This window comes from Aedes aegypti, chromosome 2, assembly GCF_002204515.2.
Source record: "Aedes aegypti strain LVP_AGWG chromosome 2, AaegL5.0 Primary Assembly, whole genome shotgun sequence".
Classification (NCBI taxonomy): domain Eukaryota; kingdom Metazoa; phylum Arthropoda; class Insecta; order Diptera; family Culicidae; genus Aedes; species Aedes aegypti.
Window position 1 is genome coordinate 218,936,058 of NC_035108.1, and position 25,585 is coordinate 218,961,642.

The 25,585-nt window shown below is 40.9% G+C and overlaps 1 protein-coding gene across 1 annotated transcript in view; it reads left to right on the forward strand.

The window, feature by feature from the left end:
- The window catches only part of LOC5566652 (kinesin light chain), a 54,396-nt gene that overhangs the window by 1,636 nt on the left and 27,175 nt on the right, over positions 1-25,585 (forward strand). Inside the window, exons 2-3 of the mRNA XM_021844034.1 lie at positions 16,198-16,408; positions 16,476-17,015. Of these exons, the coding sequence (XP_021699726.1) occupies positions 16,220-16,408; positions 16,476-17,015 (729 nt within the window). The 5' untranslated portion in view covers positions 16,198-16,219. The remainder of the gene's footprint in view (positions 1-16,197; positions 16,409-16,475; positions 17,016-25,585) is intronic.

Sequence of the window (25,585 nt, forward strand, 5' to 3'; positions counted from 1 at the left end):
ATGAACGGTCCCTAATCTTGTGCGGTTCTTGAATAGCCAACATGTTTGGCTGTTGATCTTTAACATGCATCTCAAGGTCAGCTAGATTTTTGTAGTAGCCATTTATGTTCTATTGAATTGCGAAAGAAGTCGAGTCGAAGTTGTTCTTGATTGTCTTACACACAGAGAGCCGATTTCAACTCCTCGTCTGTAACCCGTTATGGTAGGCTTTGCAGTTTCTGGATAAGCTATTGCAGTAACAGGATTTTTTTCTGGTTCAGAATGAATTAGAAGTTCTAGTTGTTGGAAGGTCGACTCCATCCCTATGCAGCTGAAGAAAATCGTAAACTTTTGGATCGGATTTAGCTATTTCCGGTAGCGGAGTCTTTGAAGATCTGAACAGATCATCTTGTACATTTCGGTGTCGTTGGAGGTGTAAGATTTCCGAAGGGTGTCCACCGCTAGCAGATACAGTCATCTCTCCCTTACTCGATATTGAAGGGACCATCGAGTTAGGGAGGTATCGAGTTACAGAACACAAAATCAGTGCAACTGCGATCCAAGGGACCATCGAGTTAGCCATGAAAACCAACTTTTACTATGGTTATCTAACTCGATATCGAGATACGGAATATCGAGTAAGGGAGAGTTAACTGTCTACAAATTCCTTTTTTTTTTCCTTTTTTTAATTCTTTATTGGTATTATTTCAAATATTACATTTCTGTGTTCTGTGTTAGACAACACTATTATCCTAATTTGGTAAAACAAATTTAAGCTTTTATTAACATTTTGTCAACAACATATTACATTTCATTTGCCGTTGCAGTTCAAATTTTTTACAGATGAGTTGATTTGGTGAGTTGAAAAAAAAACACGTTTTCAATTTACTTAACCCCTCTACCGGCAGCTTCATTTTTAACCGCTAGATAAAAAATTAGAATCACGATAACTTTTTTATTTCTCGGTATTTTTGCACCATTTTTTCACAAGTTGTCAAAAAAATCTTCTAGTTTTAGAATCTGTGTCAATATTGATCATTGGACATCTGGATCCAGAGATATTCCGAAATCCCTTGGGGGACCGACGCGTAACCGTAACCCACACATATATCTCAGATTATATAATTTTTATCGTATTCGGATATTCACTCTTCGGAACAATACATTAATGAGAGTTTGTTGTGAAAATATGAAGCAATTTGGTGCAGCCGTCTTGGAGTTATGAGCATTTATGTTGCTGGTACCACGCTGGCCAAATAAGGATCTTGAAAACTTCACAAAACCGCATATCGTAATTTTCATATTTCTCTAAGAATACTTAACCAATTTGTATGATTTTTTCAGAGTAGCTCCTTATGCAATGCCATGCAAGCATAGCCCACATTTTATTTCTTCGATAAATTGACGTAAAACAAAATGGCCGCCTAAGACATTTTATATGGAAAATGTCGGTCCCCCAAGGAACACTGGAATATCTTTAAAACCAGATCACCAATCATCAATATCGACACGGATTCTTAAACTAGGAGAGTTTTTTTGAGAATTTGTGAAAAAATGGTGCAAAAATACCGAGAAACGAAAAAGTTATCGCGATTTGATTTTTTTTCTTGAGGTAAAAAATGAAGCTGCCGGTAGAGGGGTTAACCAAACTTAACCTAAATATATAACGCATTAATCGTGGCAATAAAAAAATTGTAACGATTTTTGCCTGAAATTATCAATTATTTTGTTTGACATTTGTTCCAATGTTTCAACATTTTATATTATATGTATCTTATTGGTACATACCAGGGAGGAAGCTTCAGAATCATTTTCAAAATTTTATTTGAATTCTCTGCAGAGCTTTCTTCCTGGTATTACAACAGCTAGTCCATATTAGTACAGCATACAACATGGCTGGCCTGAAAATTTGTTTGAAGATCAAAAGCTTGTTCTTAAGAGAAAATTTCGATTTTCTGGTAATAAGTGGATACAGACATTTTATATATTAGTTACATTTGGCTTGAATGTCCTCAATGTGATTTTTGGAAGTTAATTTTTTATCTAGCATGAGCTCTAGATACTTAACTTCATCTGAACAATTTATTGGAACCCCTCTCATCGTGACAACATGTCCTCATGAAGGTTTCAAATAAAGAGCTTTTGGTTTATGTGGGAATATTATTAGTTGAGTTGATGAAAAAATATCCAAACTTTTTTGCAATCTACTACAGATGACACGCAGGCTTTGTGCTTTGGAGGAGAGGCCTGTGTCATTCCGCAAACAAAGATTTTTGACATCCCTGAGGTAAGCCAATTTGAGGTAAGGTACAATTTGACAGATTACTTTGGATTGTTCTAACAATGTTTGTTGGAAAATTGGGTTCATTCGAAAATTGAATTTTCGTTGATGTCGACCATCAATCTGCTCAAAATGACCTTTTCAAAAAGTTTACTGATGGAGGAAATCAAACTGATTGGACGATAGCTAGAAGCTTCTGCAGGATTTTTGGCAGGTTTTAAAATTGGTACAACCTTGGCATTTTTCCATTTGTCAGGAGAATAAGCCAACTGAAAACATTTGTTAAATATATCAACAAAGAATGATAAGCTGCTCTCTGGAAGTTTCTTGATGAGGATGTAGAAAATTCCATCATCGCCATATAGTTTTCATAGCAGGATCGCGAGTGCGTTGAAATTTCCTTCTTCTCACGTTTTTAAGGCGGATCAAGAGTTCAAGATCATCGTCTATAATCACGGATTCAAATTTTACTTCACATTTTATAATTGCAATGCCTCTGGCTTCAACAATGGAATTTGTTAAAGTTTCAAGAGGATTGTCAATATCAAGTTTTGTTTGTAAGAAAATGTTTACATCAAGATTGTTAATTTAAAGTGGAGCTGATGGGATTGAGAATCGCTTCATGGGATATTTGAAATGTAACAAGGCCATGATCAGAATCAAAATCAGCATGAGTAATCAAATGGTTACAAACAGGCGTCGCACAGTGGCGGGCCTTCATACAAAGGTCGGACAAAACCTCAAATACGTCTCAAATCGCTTCATAACGGTAATCTATTAATTATCTTGGATATCTGATATCATCCCGTTGGAAATAACAGTCAAATTGAAAATTCGATGTTCTAGTGAAATTTGTCCAAATTAAGTTTTTTCATCCAATCAAATAAGAAGGTTATTACTACAATTTAGTTGTTGTAAGGCAGAAAGTTGTACATAAACCTGAACTAGAGGTACAAATTCAACTTCCTTCTAGAAATTTAACTGAGGTTTCAAACGAATTATAACAAATTATATAGATTTGAATGATGAAATCGTTAAATTATAATGAAAAATGAAAATGGGATTTTCACCTCTAGGGGCAAAAAGGGGCAAGAAAAACTATTGCACGTCTGAAAGTATGGATGATTTGCTGCTTCATAGTGAGTGGCTCATTTTCCCGAAACACTTCACATAAAACGTACGAAGTTTTGAAAATTTACCAAAATTTTGGAGAAAGATTTTGCAAAACATTTTTTGCTACAAATAACAACTTGATTTGTTAAAAATTATATAACTATAGTCAAAACTAAGGCTCATAACTACGATTTCAAATGGGACCTATTGAGCTTAAATCGGTTATAATTTCGTTGAGATACAGCTGTGTGAAGTTTGCTAGGTGAACCATAGTTGATGAATTTCGAACAGTCCAATTTAGCTGGCTTTCCCACACTTACGATGCTGCCAAAAATCGAAAATAGAACAGATCAATCTCAAATTTTGAGAAATTGTCGCTTAATAGTATAGAAGTCTATAAAAAAATATTGACGAGTGATTTTGAGAACATGAATTTTTGAGGTTTTGTCCGGCCATGCGCCACTGTGCGTCGCGCAACGATGACTAGAGTCGGTTAAGACCAAATCAATCGTAGATGGTTTTCTAGAAGAGGAAAAACATGTAGGGCTATCAGGGTATTGAATTGAGAAATATCCTGAAGAGCACTCATCAAATAAAATTTTGCCGTTGAATTTACTTTGCGAATTATTCCATGACCGATGTTTGGCATTAAACTCACAAATGACAATTTTTGACTTATTGCGAGTCAATTTTCGCAAGTCAGTTTGGAGCAAATTAACTTGCTGCCCAGAGCATTGATACATTTACCAAGCTGTGTTTCAACAGAAACACCTAACGTTTCAAAAACTTTAGTTTCAAATGACGAAAACAGTTGATGTTTTATACGCCTATGAATGATGATTGCAACTCCCTCACATGCCCCATCAAGTCGATGATTACTATAAACAGAAAAGTTAGGATCTCTTTTGAGTTTGGATCCAGGTTTCAAATAGGGTTCAGTAATAACTGCTATATGTATGTTATTATCTGTTAGAAAATTAAACAGCTCGTCTTCTTTACCATTCAGAGAACGAGCATTCCAATTTAAAATATTTAAATTATTATTTGGATCCATTAGAAAAACGTCCAATAACAATTTGATTTGTAAATTTTGTACCAACTTGGACTGCTTCAGTCATAGTGGTGGTTTTGAACATTGCATCAATTATTTGATTCAAGTGTTCAGTTAGAAAAATAAAATCACTACTGAGAGAAACTATTTTTTATTAAACAAAATTATTGATGAATTAAGAACTTTTAGCCATAAAAGTGTACCAATTGTGGGCTATTGAATATTTCCACGAAATGAACTCAAATCACTTCATAGAGATTCCCTATAAAAATTTCAGGGCTGTTACTACATTCGCGAATTTCGTTATTTTCGCGGATTTGTTCGGACAGTCGCGAAAATCGCGGATGAACGAAATACTGTAGCAAAAATCACGGATTTACCAAATCATGCCGCAAAGGTCTCATACAAATCGCTCATAGAAACCTTCATTCGTGTAATTTTGAATTCCGCAATATCTGTAAATTGTGAATGTAGAGAAAAATGTTTGGCCCTTTGATCGCATCGCTTTCAATCAGGATCAATCGTGTATATTGTATATAGGTTCTTGACCCATTTATGATTTTGATAAGAACGGTTGTGTTGAAATGTATGTTCTATATTTTGTTTTATATGATTTAAGCACCTGTTTATAGTACCAATTTATGTTAATTATTGTGCTACTTTACATCTGCTGCATTTATAGAAACAGATTCGGTTTCTAACGTTCCTTTAGGCAAATGGAGGACAATTACGACATAAAAAAAAAACTCGTAAGCACGTGGCTAGGCATTAAGAAATAAGTGAGTTTACGATATTGTAGATTTTGGCGAAATCAACAACAACAGTAGATATGGTTATCTCTGCAATTTTGTGTTCATGTTATGCTATGTAAATTGGAAGCGTAGATTTTTTTTATTTTGTTTCACAATTCTTCTAAAATTGTATGGTGTATGGAAAAGTTGTAGATCTAGTAAAAACCTACAATTTGCTAAAATCAGCATGTCTATAACTTTAATACATATTTTGGTCGTTACAGACAAATGTAGAGTTCTTAGAACTAATTTTGAAGTCGAATGTCGCATGTTTTTTTTTAACTGGGAGAGAGCTTGCTTTTCAGCTTTGCACCCTTTAACAGTTATTAACTAAGAGCTTATCAATTGAACATTTCCACATTCGTTAATCGTAGCATGAAAATACTCTGTGCCAGAGGTTGTCAGATTTTTTGGCTTGCGGAGCAGAGTTGAATCGTTGCGCGGAGCACCTGGTCATTAGAACGGTTCAAATTTCAAACAAGTTCAAACATTCCATCTCCTATGTCCTTTTTAAAATGCTTATGATATAAATAGAGCTCCGTCATCCATTTGAGGTGATGGCGTTGAAGCTTAATAAAAAAACTAGAATACTACTTCTAACATCGGTAGGATTATCATACGCATGTTGATGCTATTAAAAAAAAACAAATTTATTGTTTTTATTGTTAGGCCCTTATGAAAATGTAAGCAAATAAATTGATTGACATCTCTTACCACCTTCGTCGGATTAAATTCCTCTCTTCAGCAACTACGATAACTATGGTTTGAAGAATGATTTTTCACTTTGCGATAATACATTTGTACTAAGCCAACAGAACTAGCGTGTTTGGAACATTTTCCAATATTTCTGAATATAAATTTGTATATAAATCTACTCGTTTTCGGGCCACATTTAAATCACCGCTGGAAATCCTGAAAATTTTTACAGAATACTATTTTTATAAGGATTGTTACAGGAATCCGTGAATTTCACCGTAATCTCAACAGCTGAAAAGTTCAGTGAAATAAATTAAAGGAGTACGGTAATTTTTTACAGCTTTCGGTAAAATTTCACCGGAATCCGTTAAATTTCCACGGATTAACGGTGTTTTATTTTACCGAACTGTTCAGCTGTTGAGATTACGGTAAAATTCACGGATTACAGTAAAATAATTTAAGTATGTATATTGTTTTTGCTATTTCAAGAGATACAATTATTTATTTATTTGGTTCTACATCAATTAACTTGATAAAACCTCGCCAAATCACTCGTTTCATGGCCGCTTCTCTCCAACCTCGACTGCGACCCACGTTTCTTTTGGAGCCCATATGTTCACCGCAACAGCCCCTCGTAAAGGACACCCCTGCCAAGAGCCATTGTGAGCCATTTGGCCCAAGTGTGGATTGACGTTTGAGATGATGACGGGCAAGCTGATAAGCGATATGTCATAGATTGATAACAACGATGATAAGCAAAGTTGATTGGTCGGCTATTGAAAATTGAAATTGTTTTGGATAAATTACGGTTTATTGCGAATATTTATATTTACACTGTAAGTTGAATTACATATATCTTATGAACTAGGTCAATAAAAGTGTGAATTTACAGATTAAGGAATTAAAATACGTTTGAACAAGTTGTGAATTGGAAGAGTAGTTGTCGGAGACTGAATTGTAAGTACAATTAAAGTAAAGCTGGTTTGTAAACTGATCCTAAATAAAAAATACTTTTAGCTTTAAGCTGCTTAACACATATATCGGGACGTGTTTTCTGCTGAAAGAACTCCGGAATTTCCAATCGCAACAATTCTTAAAGAATTCAACCGGTACACGATGAGTTCACAGCCAAACGTGAGACAAACCCGGTCACAGACAAGGGCGCAGCAGGCGAATGCTAACCCCAACGTTGGTGGTGATGATAGGGTGTCGAGTCATTCATCGAGGAATTCATTCATCCCATCTATGATGGATAACGACGGAGGCGAATTACGTGATTGCGGCGGCTGCAACCGGCCGAACAACTCGGAGCAGTATATGGTACAGTGCCAGAAGTGCAGTATCTGGTTCCATTTCTCCTGTGCAAACGTCAGCACGACCACGGTACGTACCATAAGCTTCGTGTGTGGGAAATGTATGCCGGGTGGGGATTCCGTACCGCAGCCAACGCCGAGCGTAATTAGCGGCATTTCGAGTTCGTCGAGCATCCGTAGGGCGAGATTAGAGCGGGAGCTACAGCTTATGGCTGATGAGAAGAAGCTAATGGAGGATCTCAGCCGGGAACGGATTGATATGGAACGAGAGCTTCGTGAACGAGAACTTCAAGAAAAGTTGGAGCGTGAAAAACAATTCATCGCTCGGAGGCACGCATTGCTGAGTCGGCAGGATCATGACGAGGAGAGAAGTGTGCGTAGTATGCGAAGCAGCCAGAACTCAATACAGCGCACGGAAGATTGGGTAAGGCAGACGGGGTCGGGCGTTGTCGGTTGTGGAGACACCGTTCAACAAATACAAGCCTCAACGTCAGCGAATTCTGGTCATCCGGACGAGGCAAGTCTGGTAAACGCGCAGGGAGTACACCCCTCTTCGACCCCCCTAAGAACAGCAAACGAGTCGCCTCCACTCGGTGATGCACCTATGGCGAACACGGGATCAGAGGTGAGATCGATCCCACAAACCGTAGAAAGCATCACAATTGAAGATTCGGAGGATTTCGCGGAGGGAGCCGTCGGATTGAATCTGAACAAGTGTGATCCGAGTCAAAATCCGTCTAATTTGCCTCTTGTGGACCTACAGCCCTATGAAGACATCCTGAAGCTGGAAGAGGTGCCGCCAACCGGCGCGATACCGAAAATCAATCGTTTTGGTGGGCACTGCTACAAACGCTGGAGTGCTGAAACCGGAGAGCTGCGAAAGCAGAACGCCCTGCTACATCACCAACAATCCGAAGCGGAACTAAGGGTCGTCCACGAGTTGATGGTGAAACATAGAACGGATATGGACACGCGGCGAAAGCGTGAGATGGAGCTGGTTCACCAAATCGGCAGTTTAGATAAACAGCACGCTGATGAGCTGAGACGAGTTCGTGAATCGGAAAAAGATTTGCGCACTCAGATCGAACACCGAGATTTAGAGAAAGCCACACTAAAAGCTAAGATTGAGACCCTGGAAACGCAGCTCGTCGAGGAGAAAGAACGTACTCGCAATTCGGAAGCAGATATGCGGGTCCAACTCATTCGAAGCGAGCGAGAATGCGAAGCGCTTCGGCTTCAACTAGCCGAAATGGAGAATGAACTCCAGTGCTTACGCGAGATGGAACATCAATTGCATGATCAAATTGAAGCGGCTCGTCGAAGCGAACAGGAAGCCGTTCGGCGGTGGAGAGAGGCCGAAAAGGAATATTGGGATTTGCACGACCAGGTGGAACAGGTCATCAGTCGCAACGTAGATCGTTCAACGGACAGCGGCAGTTCTCCCCCGTTACCTCCGCCCCCAGCGTCGTGGTTGGAACCAAACACGCTGGGCACAGAATTATCTTCCGCTAGTGAGTTAAACCCCTCTTTTCCTCCACCCCCTCCTTGGGTATCGGTCAATAATGTTCTGTCGGGTGACGGCCGAGAATTCGCTCCGTTATCGGGACAGACTGTTGGTGGGATGATCAATATGAATCCTCCTATTCATTGTGATTCGAATATGATTTCTTCCGGTTCAAATATCCCTCCGCAAATGTCGTCTCAGTTTCTGGTACCGCCTTATGCAAGCGGCCTCGGCCCTTCGCCTCAGCAGTTAGCGGCTCGACAGGTTGTGACCAAAGAGCTTCCAATTTTCTCCGGGGATCCAATCGATTGGCCGCTGTTTATAAGTAGTTACCAACATTCAACGGAAACTTGTGGGTACAGCAACTCGGAGAACCTTTTGCGGTTGCAGCGCAGTCTGAGAGGTAGTGCTAAGGACTCTGTCAGCAGCTTTTTACTCCACCCGTCGACAGTACCTCAGGTCTTGTCTACTTTGCAGCAGCTATACGGCCGCCCGGAACAGATTGTGAACAACATGATCGCCAAGGTTCGGGCAACTCCTGCTCCGAAACCGGATCGGTTGGAAACTCTGGTCAGCTTTGGACTGGTAATCCAGAATCTCTGTGGGCACCTGAAAGCAGTTGGCCTAGAGCGGCATCTGGCGAATCCAATCCTTCTTCAAGAGTTGGTTGACAAACTACCCGCAACAGTCAAGTTTAGCTGGGCGCTCTACCAAGAACAAGTTCCGGTAGTAGATCTAAACGTGTTCAGCGACTACATGGCAAAAGTATCATCAGCAGCGAGTGGCGTTACTCAGCTAGTTAACGTGACGCAAAAACCGGCAAAGGAGGAGCGAAATCGACAGAAAGAAAGATCGTTTGTCAACACTCATGTTTCCACGGACCAGCCCAAAGCAACTTTGCGAGAAAACGCAGAGAAAGTTGGAACAAATGGTGGGAAACAAAAGGAAAAGGATGTCAGCAAGAACAACAGCAGATTTTGCGCCGTTTGCAACGTTGACAATCACCAAATCGAGAGCTGCACCTCGTTTAAAGGTCTCGACTTAGATGGCAGATGGAAAGCAGTAAAGTCACACAGGCTTTGTGCTCGTTGTCTCACATCCCACGCGCGTTGGCCATGCAAAGGGGAAGTTTGTGGAATTAATGATTGTCCTAAGCGACATCACCGTCTGCTCCATTTCGATCCACCAGCGGAAACTAAGACGACCAATGCCGTTGTAACAGTTCATCGTCAATTGTCGTCGTCCACACTCTTTCGTATCCTACCAGTCACTTTGTATGGAACAAAGGGGCAGCTCGACACCTACGCATTCCTAGATGATGGATCGTCGGTGACACTCGTGGAAAGGTCAATAGCAGATGCTCTTGGAGCCAGAGGAGAGACGGAGACGTTGCGTATCGAATGGACTGGAGGCATCATCAAGACGATTGCTGGAACAGAAGTCGTCATGATGGAGATATCCGAAGCAGGTGGCAGTAAACGACACAGATTGTCCGAAGTATATACCGTTGAGAATCTTGGCTTGCCACAACAGACAACGAACTATGCTGAGCTTTCAACACGGTTTGCACACCTCAGCAAACTGCCGGTCAAGAGTTTCCGCTCCGCTGTACCGGGAATCTTGATTGGACAGAGCAATTCGCATTTATTAGCTACGTTGAAACTACGTGAGGGCAAATTGACTGATCCGATTGCAACGAAGACCCGAATTGGATGGACAATAAGTGGTAGTCTGCAAAAGCCTACGATGCATAGACAACTCCACATTCATGCGGAGTCAACAGACGCTGATCTACATGAATACGTTCGCCATTTTTTCGACGTAGAGAGCTTAGGTGTAGCGGTGGTGCCAGCGGTGAAAGGCGTCGAGGAGCAACGATCCTATCGGATCCTAGAAGCGACAACGCGGCGACTGAGCGACAACAAGTACGAGACGGGCCTGCTCTGGAAACATGACTACGTGGAATTCCCAGACAGTCGACCGATGGCCGAGAAACGGTTCAAGTGTCTCGAAAAGCGTTTACAACAAGATCCAGTGCTTTACGACAGCTTTCGTAGGCAAATAGCGGACTTCAAGGTCAAGGGCTATATCCACCAAGCAACGACGGATGAACTTGAAGAATACGATCTTCGCCGTACATGGTACCTGCCGATTGGAATCGTTATTAACGAGAAGAAGCCTGGAAAAGTTCGCGTGATCTGGGATGCAGCAGCAAAAGTCGACGGAACATCGTTGAACTCCATGTTGCTCAAGGGCCCGGATCTTCTAACCCCGCTATTGTCCGTAATGTTTCCATACCGGGAGCGGCAAGTAGCAGTGTCCGCAGACATTAGAGAAATGTTCCTGCAAATATCGATTCGCAAGGAGGATCGTAGTGCGCTGTTGTTCCCTTACAGAGACTCCCCAGATCTGCCGATGAGCACCATGGTATCCGACGTAGCGATATTCGGAGCGGCTTGCTCGCCCGCTCACGCGCAGTATATCAAGAATATGAATGCGGACGAACAAGAAGCAGTATTCCCACGAGGAGCAGCGGCCGTTAAAAAACGGCACTACGTAGACGATTACGTGGACAGTTTTGATACGGCAGAGGAAGCAGTTCAAGTTGCAATGGAAGTGATAGAGGTACATAAGCGTGCAGGATTCCATATCCGCAATTGGATGTCTAGCGACAGCACCGTGCTCGAGAAGTTAAGCGAAGCTAATCGGAAGCCAGCGAAAAACATGCTATCGGAACAGAATACTGCATTCGAGCGGGTGTTGGGAATGGCGTGGATGCAAGAAGACGATGTATTTACGTTTTCGATACAGTCTTGGGAGAAAGTGCGTAACCTACTGGAGGACACCGCGATTCCAACTAAAAGAGAAATGCTGCGTTTGGTTATGAGCATCTACGATCCGTTGGGATTGATTGCGTCGTTCGTAATTCAAGGGAAGGTTATAATCCAGGATGTGTGGCGGACAAAAACTGCCTGGGATAATCAAATTCCGCCGGAGATTGCTGAACGATGGATGGAGTGGATAGCGGTACTCAAGCAGATGGACGGACTGCGTATCCCTCGGTGCTATTTTCCGGGATACGACCCAGAGAGCTACAAAAACGTGGAGCTACATGTGTTTGTAGATGCTAGCGCTCAGGCTTACGCAGCCGTAGCTTATTTCCGCATCATAGACCACGGTCAAATCAGAATAGCGCTTGTTTCGTCGAAAACGAAGGTCGCACCGCTTCGAGAAATTTCGATACCACGGCTGGAATTGATGGCAGCGTTGCTAGGAGCACGCTTGCGAAAGACGGTTGAGGAGAATCACTCGTTAACGATTCAAAGAACCCATTTTTGGAGTGACTCGTCTACGGTGTGTTCGTGGATCAAATCGGATACACGACGGTATCGTCAATTTGTCGCCTTCAGAGTAGACGAAATATTGAGCCTTTCAAAGGTCGATGAATGGCGGTGGATCTCCACAAAGCTCAACGTGGCTGATGAAGCTACCAAGTGGGGGAAAGGCCCTTCATGCAACACAGATAGCCGCTGGTTCCAAGGACCAGAATTCCTGTACAGCAATCAAACGAATTGGTCGACGGTTCCAGAAGACAACAGTGATGAAAGCAACAGCGAATTGCGAGAAACGTACATGTGCAACCATCAAGTCAGACTGCCAATAGTGGACGTGGAAAGGTTTTCTCGATACGATAGAATGCTGCGTGCGGTAGCGTACGTCCACCACTTCGTTGATAACCTACGCGCAGTCAAAAGTGCCAGGTCTGCAGATACTGTTGGAGTGACAAGCGAGGATTTACGAAAAGCAGAGCGGACGTTGTGGTTGATCGCACAGAATGAAGCATTCCCGAACGAAACTGCAGTTTTGAAGCGTAATCTGGAACTTAGTACGGCGTGCCAGAAGAAAATAGAAGCATCTAGCAGTATTTGGAAGCAGTCACCATTCGCCGATGAATTCGGAGTATTGCGAGTTGGCAGTAGAGCTGCTAATGCGCACGCATTGGTCTACGATACGAAGTTCCCAATTATTCTGCCCAGAAATCATCGAATAACGGATTTATTGTTGGACTTCTACCACCGGAAGTACGGCCATGCCAATGATGAAACCGTAGTTAATGAAGTACGTCAAAGATTCCACGTGCCTCGTTTGCGTGTAGAAGTTCGCCTAGCTAGAAAACGTTGCATGTGGTGTCGTGTGTACAAGTCAACGCCTATTGCTCCAAAAATGGGCCCGCTTCCAGCAGTGCGATTACAGCCATATGTACGCCCGTTCACGTACGTTGGCGTAGATTTATTTGGGCCTTATTTAGTGAAGATTGGACGAAGTGTAGCGAAACGATGGGTTTGTCTTTTTACCTGCCTTACAATCCGGGCCATACATCTTGAGGTGGTCACAAACATGTCCACTGATGCGTGCAAGAAAGCTTTTCGAAGATTCATAGCAAGGCGTGGAGCCCCCCAGGAAGTTTACTCCGATAATGGCACAAATTTTGTAGGAGCTAATCGAGATCTACAAACTGAAATCAGCAAGATTTATACTGAATTGGGCAGCACATTCACGAATGTCCAAACACAGTGGCGGTTCAACCCTCCTGCCGCTCCTCATATGGGAGGTTGCTGGGAAAGGATGGTTCGCGCCGTGAAATCTGCACTAGAGTGTGTTCCCGTTGAACGGAAATTGGACGATGAATCGTTTGCTACCGTGTTGGCTGAGGCAGAGAGCATGATTAACTCCCGACCACTAACGTTTATCCCGCTGGAGACGGCTGACTGTGAATCACTGACTCCTAATCACTTTCTGCTGTTGAGCTCAAGTGGCGTGCGAGAGCCGGAGAAGTTCCCTACAGACATAGGAATGGCGCTAAAGAACAGCTGGAATTTAGTGAAGCACACTTTGGATAACTTCTGGCGACGTTGGGTTGTAGAATACCTACCAATCATCATACGCCGGACTAAGTGGTTCCAAGACGTAAAACCGATAGAGATAGGAGATCTTGTCTACATAGCGGATGAAAATGTCAGGAATCGGTGGATACGAGGGCGAGTAGTCCATACGATTCCGGGAAAGGATGGAGTAACGCGCAGAGCGGAAGTACAAACATCAAGTGGTGTTTTGAAGAGACCTGCTACGAAGTTGGCTGTGCTAGACGTGGCAAGTTCTGGTGACGACCGTCCGGATGTTGGTGCGACACGGCGGGGAGGATGTTCACCGCAACAGCCCCTCGTAAAGGACACCCCTGCCAAGAGCCATTGTGAGCCATTTGGCCCAAGTGTGGATTGACGTTTGAGATGATGACGGGCAAGCTGATAAGCGATATGTCATAGATTGATAACAACGATGATAAGCAAAGTTGATTGGTCGGCTATTGAAAATTGAAATTGTTTTGGATAAATTACGGTTTATTGCGAATATTTATATTTACACTGTAAGTTGAATTACATATATCTTATGAACTAGGTCAATAAAAGTGTGAATTTACAGATTAAGGAATTAAAATACGTTTGAACAAGTTGTGAATTGGAAGAGTAGTTGTCGGAGACTGAATTGTAAGTACAATTAAAGTAAAGCTGGTTTGTAAACTGATCCTAAATAAAAAATACTTTTAGCTTTAAGCTGCTTAACACATATATCGGGACGTGTTTTCTGCTGAAAGAACTCCGGAATTTCCAATCGCAACACCATAGTAGGAGCGACTTCCAGTGATGATGCGCCTTCGTATTTCCCGATCAACATTGTTGTCGGCCGTCAGCAAGGATCCGAGGTGGACGAATTCGTCCACCACCTCGAAGGTATCCCCGGCTATCGTGACACTGCTTCCTAGGCGGACCATGTCGCGCTCAGTTTCGCCTACCAGTTTCTACTTTGTTTTCAACGCAATCACCATTAGCCCGACTCATTTTGCTTCGCGTTTCAGGTGGGTGAACGAATCGGCCGTCGTTTCATATTTTGTCTCAATAATGTCCATGGCATCCGCAAACAAATTGTCCGGACCTCGTGAAAATCGTACCTCGATTGTTAAGTCCGGCTCTCCGCATGACACCTTCAAGCGAAATATTGAACAACAGGCACGAAAGTTCATCGCCCTGTCGTAGTCCCCACCGAGACTCGAACGAACTGGAGTGTTCGCCCGAGATCTTCGCGCAGTTTTGTACACCGCCCATCGTTGTTCTAATCAATCTTGTGAGCTTCCCAGGAATATCTCGTCCATGATCTTCCATAGCTCTACACGGTCAGTACTGTCGTATGCCGCCGTGGAATCGATGAATAGATGGTGCGTTGGGACCTGGTACTCACGGCATTTCTGGAGGATCTGCCGCACGGAAAAAATCTGGTCCGTTATCGAGCGGCCGTCGTTGAAACCTGCTTGATAACTTCCCATGAACTCGTTTGCTATAGGTGTAGACGGTGGAAGAGAATCCGAGATAGCACTTTGTAGGCGGTGTTTAGGATAGTGATTGGACGATAATTTTCACACTCCAGTTTGTCGCTCTTTTTGTAGATAGGGCATATAACGCCTTGTTTTCACTCCTCGGGTAGCTGTTCCGTCTCCCAGATTCTGGCTATCAGCCGATGCCTGTCCGAACCCAACTTGATTAGTTCGGTTCCGATACCATCCTTGCCAGCGGCCTTGTTGTTCTTGAGCTGTTGAATGGCATCCTTAACTTCCCCCATCGTGGGAGCTGGTTGGTTTCCACTGTCCGCTGTGCTGACGTAGCAATCACCTTCGCTGTCTGTCCTGACTTTTTGTGCCTGGGTTCTCTGCGCCATTCAGGTGTTCATCGTAGTGCGGCTTCCACCTTTCGATCACCTCGCGTCCGTCCGTCAAGATGCTTCCATCCTTATCCCGGAACATTTCAGCTCGCGGCACTAAGCCTTTGCGGGATGTGCTAAGCTTCTGATAGAACATCCTCTCCTTCTCTCCATCTCTTGCCATTTAACCTCTTCTAAACTGCGCTTTTTGTCTCGGAATAGGCGGGTTTGCTGTTTCCGCTTCAGCCTGTATCGTTCCACGTTTTGCCGTGTACCATGCTGCAGCATTGCAGCCCGCGCTGTATTCTCTTCCAAAACTTCCTGGCACTCCCCTTCGAACCAATCATTTCTTGATCTCCGTTCCACATATCCGACAATGCGTTCGGCAGCGTCGTTAATAACTGCTTTGACTGACCTTCAGGTCCCCGTTTTACGGTACCAACAGATTTATTAAATTTATCATAATAATAAATATAAATCTATTGGACGCTTCAGTCAAATTTGTAAACAGGATATAAAATTTTAACAATTATATATTTTTATGAATATTTCGACAACATATTGTTTCAGTTTTTTGTAGTGGCTATCTGAATATTGTTACGGTTTTGTTGTGGTGAGAACGTTATAATGTTACTAAACATGTAAACCAAGTGTTTATGATCAAGCAGCAGTTGAAAGAGGATTGAGCTACATCTAATCCATTGAATTTCCATTTTCAGGTAATATCTAATTTTGATCAACATGACGCAAATGAGTCAAGAAGAAATAGTCTCGAACACTAAAACGGTTCTTCAAGGGCTGGAAGCCTTAAGGGTTGAACACTTAACCCTCATTTCCAACCTTACTGAAGGCAGCAAAAAAGACCCAGATAAGTCGGAAATTGTTATGAAAAATATTGAAAACATCGAATTGGGCTTAGGAGAAGCACAGGTAATTATTTCTAAGTGTTTTTGCTGCAAGCTTAGTTTATAATCTTGATGATTTTCGGTTATTTTAGGTGATTGTCGTGCTTGCATCTCATCTACAAAATATCGAGGCCGAAAAGCAAAAGTTACGTACACAGGTGCGACGATTATGTCAGGAAAATGCCTGGCTGCGAGATGAACTAGCAAACACACAACAGAAGCTCCAATCGTCAGAGCAGACGGTTGCCCAGCTTGAGGAAGAAAAGAAACATCTGGAGTTCATGGCATCCGTGAAGAAATATGACGATAACCAAGAAAATGAAGAGCAACAGGAAAAATCACGCTCGGACCCAGTGGTGGAACTCTTCCCGGAAGATGAGTCCGAGGAGAGACATACCATGTCCCCAACACCACCAAATCAGTTTGCAAACCACGCCAATGCAGGCTATGAGATCCCAGCGCGCTTGAGGACATTGCACAATCTGGTTATCCAGTACGCGTCTCAAGGTCGTTACGAGGTAGCGGTCCCACTTTGCAAACAAGCTCTGGAGGATTTGGAGAGAACCAGCGGTCACGATCATCCGGACGTCGCAACTATGTTGAACATCCTGGCTTTAGTATACAGAGATCAGGTTTGTGTATAGTTTAGAACTTTACTGCCCATAAATGCATACCAGTCACGCTAGCAAAACAGCGCACCCAAGAAAAACGCGATAGAAGTCGTGAACACCTGCGTGCTTTCTTTACTCAAATTATATTGAAAATGCGATGTTTTCGCACCCAAATTTGAACTCAAATGGTGCAACGAACTATTGATTACAGTATTACATACATTTTGTTTATTAATTTTCTCAAATATTTAGTTAGTATACGGAAAAATGTACGCGTGACTAATATGCGTTTATTTGTTTTTGAATGTACGAGAATAAACGCATAACAGTATCAGTGCTTACTATGATGCATCGGTCTTCACATGTGTATTATTGTTGTTTGACAGTTTAGTGTCCGCATTCAAACTCGCGAAAATAGTCTGCTCTCGATTATTTGAAAAGTTATGGTACTTCTGATAGTTCCGAGGATGAGTGCAGGAGTATGGCCGATGGCGTCCCGTTGTACAATGACGCGGGCTCTGAAGACAAGTTTCGCTGGCTTCAACGATAAGGACGGCAATGCTGGCGGCGACGGCATATTTCAGTTTCCACCGCAGACGTAGCATTGGGTAAGCTGTTTAAAATCCTTGGAGGACACTATATATGTGACGGGGACTGATGAAATGGACTCAGACGGAAGTCAAACAGCCGTTGATGAATTTTCCAAAAACGCAAGAGAACAACAACATGAAAGCGACACACAACGCTAAGAAGCGTCGATTATCGCACCAAGTAAAGCTTGTCACTTGTGGATGTATAATGAACTACGGGCTTAAAATACCGAAGAAAATCCGTATTCGTCTAACACGTTTTGCGTCTAGGCATTGGATTCACGAGAGTAAACCAGCTATATACGCCAGTGCGTGGAACGAGGGGAACGAGTGGCTGTTCAAAGACGGCCGTCCGGTACAGCTACGAGGAAGGACGATCCAAGGAAATCCCATTAGCTTTTGGTATGCTCGGAATTAAACGAGTTCTTCCGTTTAAGTGCTGTCGTAGATTTTTTCTGACCCACCCTGGGTTACGGGCAACAATTGGTGGATAAGTTATATTTTCCTTTACTTGACTTACTTAATCAACACAATTTTCGCAAGTCCTCTATCACACAAGTCGCGAGACTGACATGCGTTTATTAAGTAACGTGGGACAGACCAAAGTTCGATATTGTTTTTAACATTTTCTAGAACAAACGTATTAATTTTCTTATAATACAATGAAAGTACATGCAATTTAATGACGTTTCCCGTATATTACTAAAAAATGACCAAAAGTCAAGTGGGACTGTTATGGCATTTATGGGCAGTCTTTTGCCATAGACAACAGACCGTAACGACTAAGAACAATTTTCTATAAAAATTATCGGCCACTTTACACAAACACCGAACGGTAAAAAAGTTTTGAACAAACAAAAAATCGGGTGCCACGACGTTAGGCATAAATACTGTTAGGCATAAGGACGTTAGGCCATAAGTAGCGATAGGCATAAATACGATAGGAATAATGACGTTTGTCATAATGGATGTTTGGCATAATGGATGTTTGGCATAATGGACGATAGGCATAATTCTCAAAATTATAAAATGAGATTATTTGTTGTGAAAAGTGTGCTGACTTTTTGGGTAACTGTGGAGGGGCTTCAAAGATCAAAATTGTGTCCTTTGAAATACGATTGCCTTGCAGTCCCATAGTTGTGAATCCTTTGAGGTCAATTTCTAGGACAAAAGTTGATAAAATGATTAGCATGGAAATGCTGTTAATTGCCTTCATTAGCTTTGTAGTAACTTCTGTGACCATAGAGTAAAGCCATGCTGGAGGTATTTTAGTTCGGTTTCAAGTCAATCCAGGATCCTTTGCCATGAAGTGCAAACGTGTTCATGTGTCTTGCACAAATAAGAATGCAAAATGGCTACCTTGGCAAAGCAAACATTTGGTTAATACTGTGGAAGTGCTCCTAGAACACTAAGCTAAAAGCTTGGGTTGAGGAGTAATGCCAAGAATATGAATGATGCTGTAACTGCTGCTCATCTTTTGAGTTAGGTCGTACACATGACACAGCGTAGTGTCACGCCATTGCCGGGCGTATTGTAGATCTCCATCTTCGTCGGTCTTGGTCGATACTTCTACAACAGGTTGCCCCAAACGTTTAGGGTCACCAGGTCCTCCCCCACTGCGTACAGCCAGCGTATTCGTGATCTTCCACGAAGTTGCCTACCTCTACTTGGTTCCCTGCTGAATATTATTTTTCCAATTCTTTCTTCTGCCATTCGCACTAAGTGACCAGCCCACTGAATTCTGCCGTATTTCAGACGCTTAATATTATATTCGCATCTTTATACATTTGATTCAATTCGTGAGTCATACGCCACACACCATTTTCTAGTTTCCCACCAAATGTTGCTCGTACCACTTTACGGTGGAATACACCGTTTCTTCCAACGTCCACGCTTCGTGCCCGATGAATCAATGGCGAATTTTGTTTCCGTTTGCAAATTGCGGGACCTAAACTGGCTACTTAGCGCGTAAAAGGCCTCATTCAAAGCCGCAAGACGTCTTTTCACTTCGCGGGAAACGTCGTTGTCACATGTCACAAGTGTTCCAAGGTAAACCAATTTTTAAACTTCAAACAACAATCTCAGCACACGGTGTGCTGAAACACACATATTATCGAACTTGCATGAACCTCCGATCTTTTTACTAACTACACAGAATGAGGCAACCAATGCAGAACTGGCTGACTGAGTGAAAATTCTGAGTAGGTCGCACTAATTCTGTGAGTTGCCGACTTTTCGCCTTCGGCTGTCCGAGATCGATGGAAAGGGAACTGTCAATGGTATCCCGCGTGGCAGCAAACAGTTGGCCGTTGGTAAGATGGGGAGTTTTCTGAGATGTTTTCTAGCGAAAAGCCGGAAGGTGGTCGCAAATGCGAAAGTTTTTTCCCCATTTGCTTCCGCTTCGGCTATTCAAATGAAAAAATCTCTGAAAATCTTTAAAATTGGAATGTTTTTTTTTAATGTTTTCAGAAGCAAAACAAAAATGGAAACGAATTCCGCATTCCAAGCGTTCCTCCTCTGTGCGCAATTCACTCATTGAGTTTTGTTTACCACCGTTTGCACAAAACTGTGTACAGCCCCTTTGCACAGAATCTGTGCTTCTAAAAGTTAGCCTTGGTAGTCATAAAAACTTGCGGCATATTAAAAAATTTTTCACCGGCAAAAATTTGAAAAAAAATATTGATTTTTGTATTTTTCACTTTTTTTATATATGGATTCATAGGAGAATAATAGAGTTAAGGTACCGCGGGGCAAGTGGGTAAATGGGGTAAGTGAAAACAATTGATATATTTTACTGAATATGTGAATTAACGTTTTAAACTCATGCGTAAACCTTTGAGGTCATTGAGAACATTACGATAGGTAAGAGATTACCGAGATTTTTTAGCCATTATTGCATAATAGAGTGAAAAATTGTTAACCTGTCAACTGTTACTTCGTAACAAGTTGGCGGCGTACAATCTTATTTTAATATTTTCAGTGGAAAAAAGTTGCGGAAAATAATTTCCTGTACCACTTTTTAGTTGTCCTCTGTGACAGTTTCAAACTGCAATAAACAAAGTTTTAGAATTAATTCGACGTAGACATAAAAATAACTAAATTTAAACACCGTCAATTTTCTTATCAGGTGGGGCAAGTGAAAAGTTTATCATTGAAGATTGAATTTGTGTTTTCTCTTTAAGTAGCCATAAGTAAACATGGTTCGCAATTATCATAGAAAAACATAACGTGCTGATAATTCAAGAAACAGTATACTCAAGCGTTAAAAGCTATTAGAAATCATGGAACTTCTCTATAAGATGTTGCCAAACATTACAATATCAATATGTCTACTTCGGGCAGCCAATTAAAAGGAAGACTTTGACTGAAAAGTTGCAATATTAGAGAACACACGGAAATCTCGTGGAATGTCTATGTAAACCTAGTTCAAAACATAAAAATGGGGTATAGGTCTATCCACATAAAAAAGACCCTGAATACGTTATTGAAGGATTCCGTTTGATTTCTCCCGAAGAGTTATCCGACGTCATATCCGTCTTTCTCAAAAACAAATAACGAGCGGTGGAAATTCTACAGAGCAGAAATGCAATTGCTGTCCTATAATGTAAGACCTAACATTGGAAATGTTGCAGTTATAATATTGTCGAATCATTTCAACTGACATAACTGAACAGAAGAAAATTGAAGTGAAAAGAATAACATTTTCTTTGTTTACATGTTACTTATGTTATTGTTCATTGGGAAGCCTTAACAAGTGTTAAAGCTACTAGAAATCGTGAATATAACTGTTTGTTTTTGAATTTATTGTTCAAAACGGTAAACTTTTCACTTGCCCCACTTTTGGGGCAAGTGGAAAGTAAGAAGACATTTTTCAAAAACTTTTTCTGTATTTTTTTCTTTAATTTTTCATAAAAATCAATTTCAGCATGCTGCTTATATTTGATGGGAGTCAAGCTAAAAAATATACACAACCTCATTTGTTTCAATTTAAAGTCCCTAGAATTGGAAGAATCTCAACTATGCGAATTCCATTACCCACTTGCCCCACGGTACCTTACACTAATTTTTATAAATTTCAACGGCTTAAAGACCAATTTGACATATTTTTAACATGAAAGAATTACACAACGTAACAAAAAAGGGGTGGTTCATTAATTACGTAAGACAATTTTCAGGGTTTTTCAACCCCCCCTCCCCCCATGGTAAGATTTTTTGTATGAAAATCAAAAATAAATTGTATGGCGTGTAAGAAATCTCAGACCCCCCCTCCCCCCATAAACCCTTACGTAATTAATGGACAGCCCCAAATGACATTTTTGTGTGTTTCAAGAATCAAATTATGTTTCTAGTAGATTTGGGGTTGCTGAATCTGATACCGTTCTCATAAATGTCCCAGCAGCTCACAATTTTTGGCTATAGGTCGCCAAAGTTGCATAAAACACTGGTATTCTGGATATTTACATTAAATTTGAAGTATGATTTATCAAACTTTTTTGTGATCTAATCCACCAAGCCGGCAGAATAGGACAATAACTTTCATTTTAGATATGATTTGGTTAAAATTGAACGATTGAATTTAGATTAAATCGATTTTTTTCATTGTGCTTACATTCTCCATAAAAAAATCTTCTTTACTCTTATATGGCAAAATACTATACTTTTCACAACCATCAAAAAATAGCTTTTGAGTATCATAAATATTATGAATTTTTATGATAAGTATACGTATAAGTATAAGTATACGTATGAAGTTTGAATTCTGTGGCCAATTGACCAAATACATTTCCATACAAGCTGTCAAACTGGCATGCAAGTTGACTCAAATGGTCATTTTTTGCATTTTACATAGCCAATATCTCAAAAAACAGTGTAATCTAACGTTTCTGATTGAGTATCATTTTCTACGTACACTTACACAATATGACTAGCCCATCATGGTATACCGCATTTTATACAATAAAAAAAAATCATAATAAGCTGGATAAGCTATTATTCACCTACCAATGCTACTTGAGAGTTAGCTATTCATACAAACGGCCTGTGTTTTACCACAAAAAAAAAAAACTTCTCAAGAATTAGCTTGGCAGGAGCGACAAGATGATTTGATCATTGATTGCGATGAAAATCAAAAGTTACGGAGACCGAAACGTTTTCTGTAGTAAGGTACCGTGGGGCAAGTGGGTAATGGATTTCGCATAGTTGGGATTCTTCAAATCCTAGAGACTTTAAATTAAAACAAATGAGGTCGTGTATATTTTTTAGCTTGACTCCCACCAAATATAAGCAGCATGCTGAAATTGATTTTTATGAAAAATTGAAGAAAAAAATACAGAAAAAGTTTTTGAAAAATGTCGCCTTACTTTTCACTTGCCCCAAAAGTGGGGCAAGTGAAAAGTTTACCGTTTTGAATAATAAATTCAAAAACAAACAGTTACATTCACGATTTCTATTAGCTTTAACATTTGTTAAGGCTTCCCAATGAACAATAACATAAGTAACATGTAAACAAAGACAATGTTATTCTTTTCACTTGAATTTTCTTCTGTTCAGTTATGTTAGTTGAAATGATTCGACAAAATGATAACTGCAACATTTCCAATGTTAGTTCTTACATCATAGGACAGCAATTGCATTTCTACTTTGTAGAATTTCCACCGCTCGTTATTTGTTTTTGAGAAAGTCGGATATAACGTTGGATAACTCTTCGGGAGAAATCAAACGGAATCCTTCAATAACGTATTTAGAATCTTTTTTATGTGGATAGACCTACACCCCATTTTTATGTTTTGAACTAGCTTTACATAGACATTCCACGAGATTTCCGTGTGTTCTCTAATATTGCAACTTTTCAGTCAAAGTCTTCCTTTTAATTGGCTGCCCGAAGTAGACATATTAATATTGTAATGTTTGGCAACATATTTTGGAGAAGTTCCATGATTTCTAAAAGCTTTTAACGCTTGAGTAGTGTTTCTTGAATTATCAGCACGTTATGTTTTTCTATGATAATTGCGAACCATGTTTACTTATGGCTACTTAAAGAGAAAACACAAATTCAATCTCTAATGATATACTTTTCACTTGCCCCACCTGATAAGAAAATTGACGGTGTTTTAATTTAGTTATTTTTAGGTCTACGTCGAATTAATTCTAAAACTTTTTTTATTGCAGTTTGAAACTGTCACAGAGGACAACTAAGAAGTGGTACAGGAAATTATTTTCCGCAACTTTTTTCCACTGAAAATATTAAAATAAGATTGTACGCCGCCAACTTGTTACGGAGTAACAGTTGACAGGTTAACAATTTTTCGCTCTATTATGCAATAATGGCTGAAAAATCTCAAAAATTTCTTACCTATCGTAATGTTCTCAATTGCCTCGAAGGTTTACGCATGAGTTTAAAACGTTATTTCACATATTCAGTAAAATATATCAATTGTTTTCACTTACCCCATTTACCCACTTGCCCCGCGGTACCTTAGTTAAAAAGTTATGAATGTTTTTTCATCAGGTGTCTAGATTTTTTCCATACCTATGGAACTCATTATAATGGTTGTATCAGATCAATACTTTTTTATTGACATATGAGACAGAGTTATCCAATCAGAATAGGAAATCCCAGAAATGGAGACACATCCCAAGTAACAATTTTGATTCTAACTAGTTTTATTGATGTTTATGATAGTTTTATCGTATATTTGCATATTCTTCTAGGTTTTATAGTGATCTTCACCCAGTACATTTGGTTTTAAACACTTCTTCAAGAACACTTCGGATGCATCACATAAAACTTCATTTTCAATAAGAACAAGTGACCTTGGCAACAGTTTTATGAAACTCTCGTACTTATCTGTAAGAACGCAACACCGTCTTGAGTATGGGCCTCTTCAGTCTTATGAGAGGTTTATAATTGGGTTGGCGTAGGTTTGAAGAATGAATGGTTCTATTTCTGGTATTATAGAACAAGTGTTAGAGAATACTTCAAGAATAGCATAAAATTAATTTTGCTACTTGGGATGGGCTAAACACGGCAGTATATATCCTTTATTCATGTGCTTATACGCAAAAGTCTTGAAAGAGAGTTCATAACACGATTAACAGTACATTATATAGTCTTAACTTGATACAAATTATGTACATTCACTTATCTACTCATACGTATATTTAGCATGTGGGATGTTTGGGCACGTCAGGAGTTAATCATCAATGTTAACTTCCTTTTCCCGAACAGCCTAGATAGCCGTGTAGTGTCGGTAGCGGTTGTTTCAATTGGCTAAGAATTAACACTACGGACTGCCTGTTCCGGTGGTATAAGTCCATCTCACAGGTGACCCCTAATTCATGCCGCTTTAAGCTTACCGTGCCTAAGAATGAATGGTTAGGGGGGTCTAAAAAAACCTAACCGCAAACGGAGCCTGTGGAGTACCAGGGCGCCCTCTACAGTATTGTGCCCTTCCTGTGCTACCCGGAGCAATGGTGCAGGTGACCTTGTGTTTCTCCGAGACAATCGGCTTCCCTTCTTCAGTCTCAAACCTGAGGCTAAATAAGGGTGGGATTATAAGGATGTTGTAAATTAGTTTAAATTTTTCACCCTTATGGCTTCGCATTATGCGTTTTTTTTTGGTGGGGCAGCAGGGACGACAGTCCAGGGGCTTAACGGACCCCCCCCCCCAGGACCTCTGCGAGTTGGGGAGTTGCCCAGGATGTGGTGAAGTTCGCAGTGGGCTCTGATGAACCTTCATAAAAACCACAAAAATCCGAATGCAACTCTGTCACAGCGACCGGTGCCGCTTAAAGTACCCTAGCCCAAACTAACAGGAGTGCCAACCGGCACATCAGGATTGATACCAGTGAGATCCTGATTATGGCATACTGGTCGCGATACAAACGGACAAGGCATGGAATTACGAGTAGGAGTGCTTCGAGCACATTGGGACCAACGCCAGTACGGCCCCAATTATGTATACTGGCAGCGCACGACAAAGGACAAGTAACGGTATATGT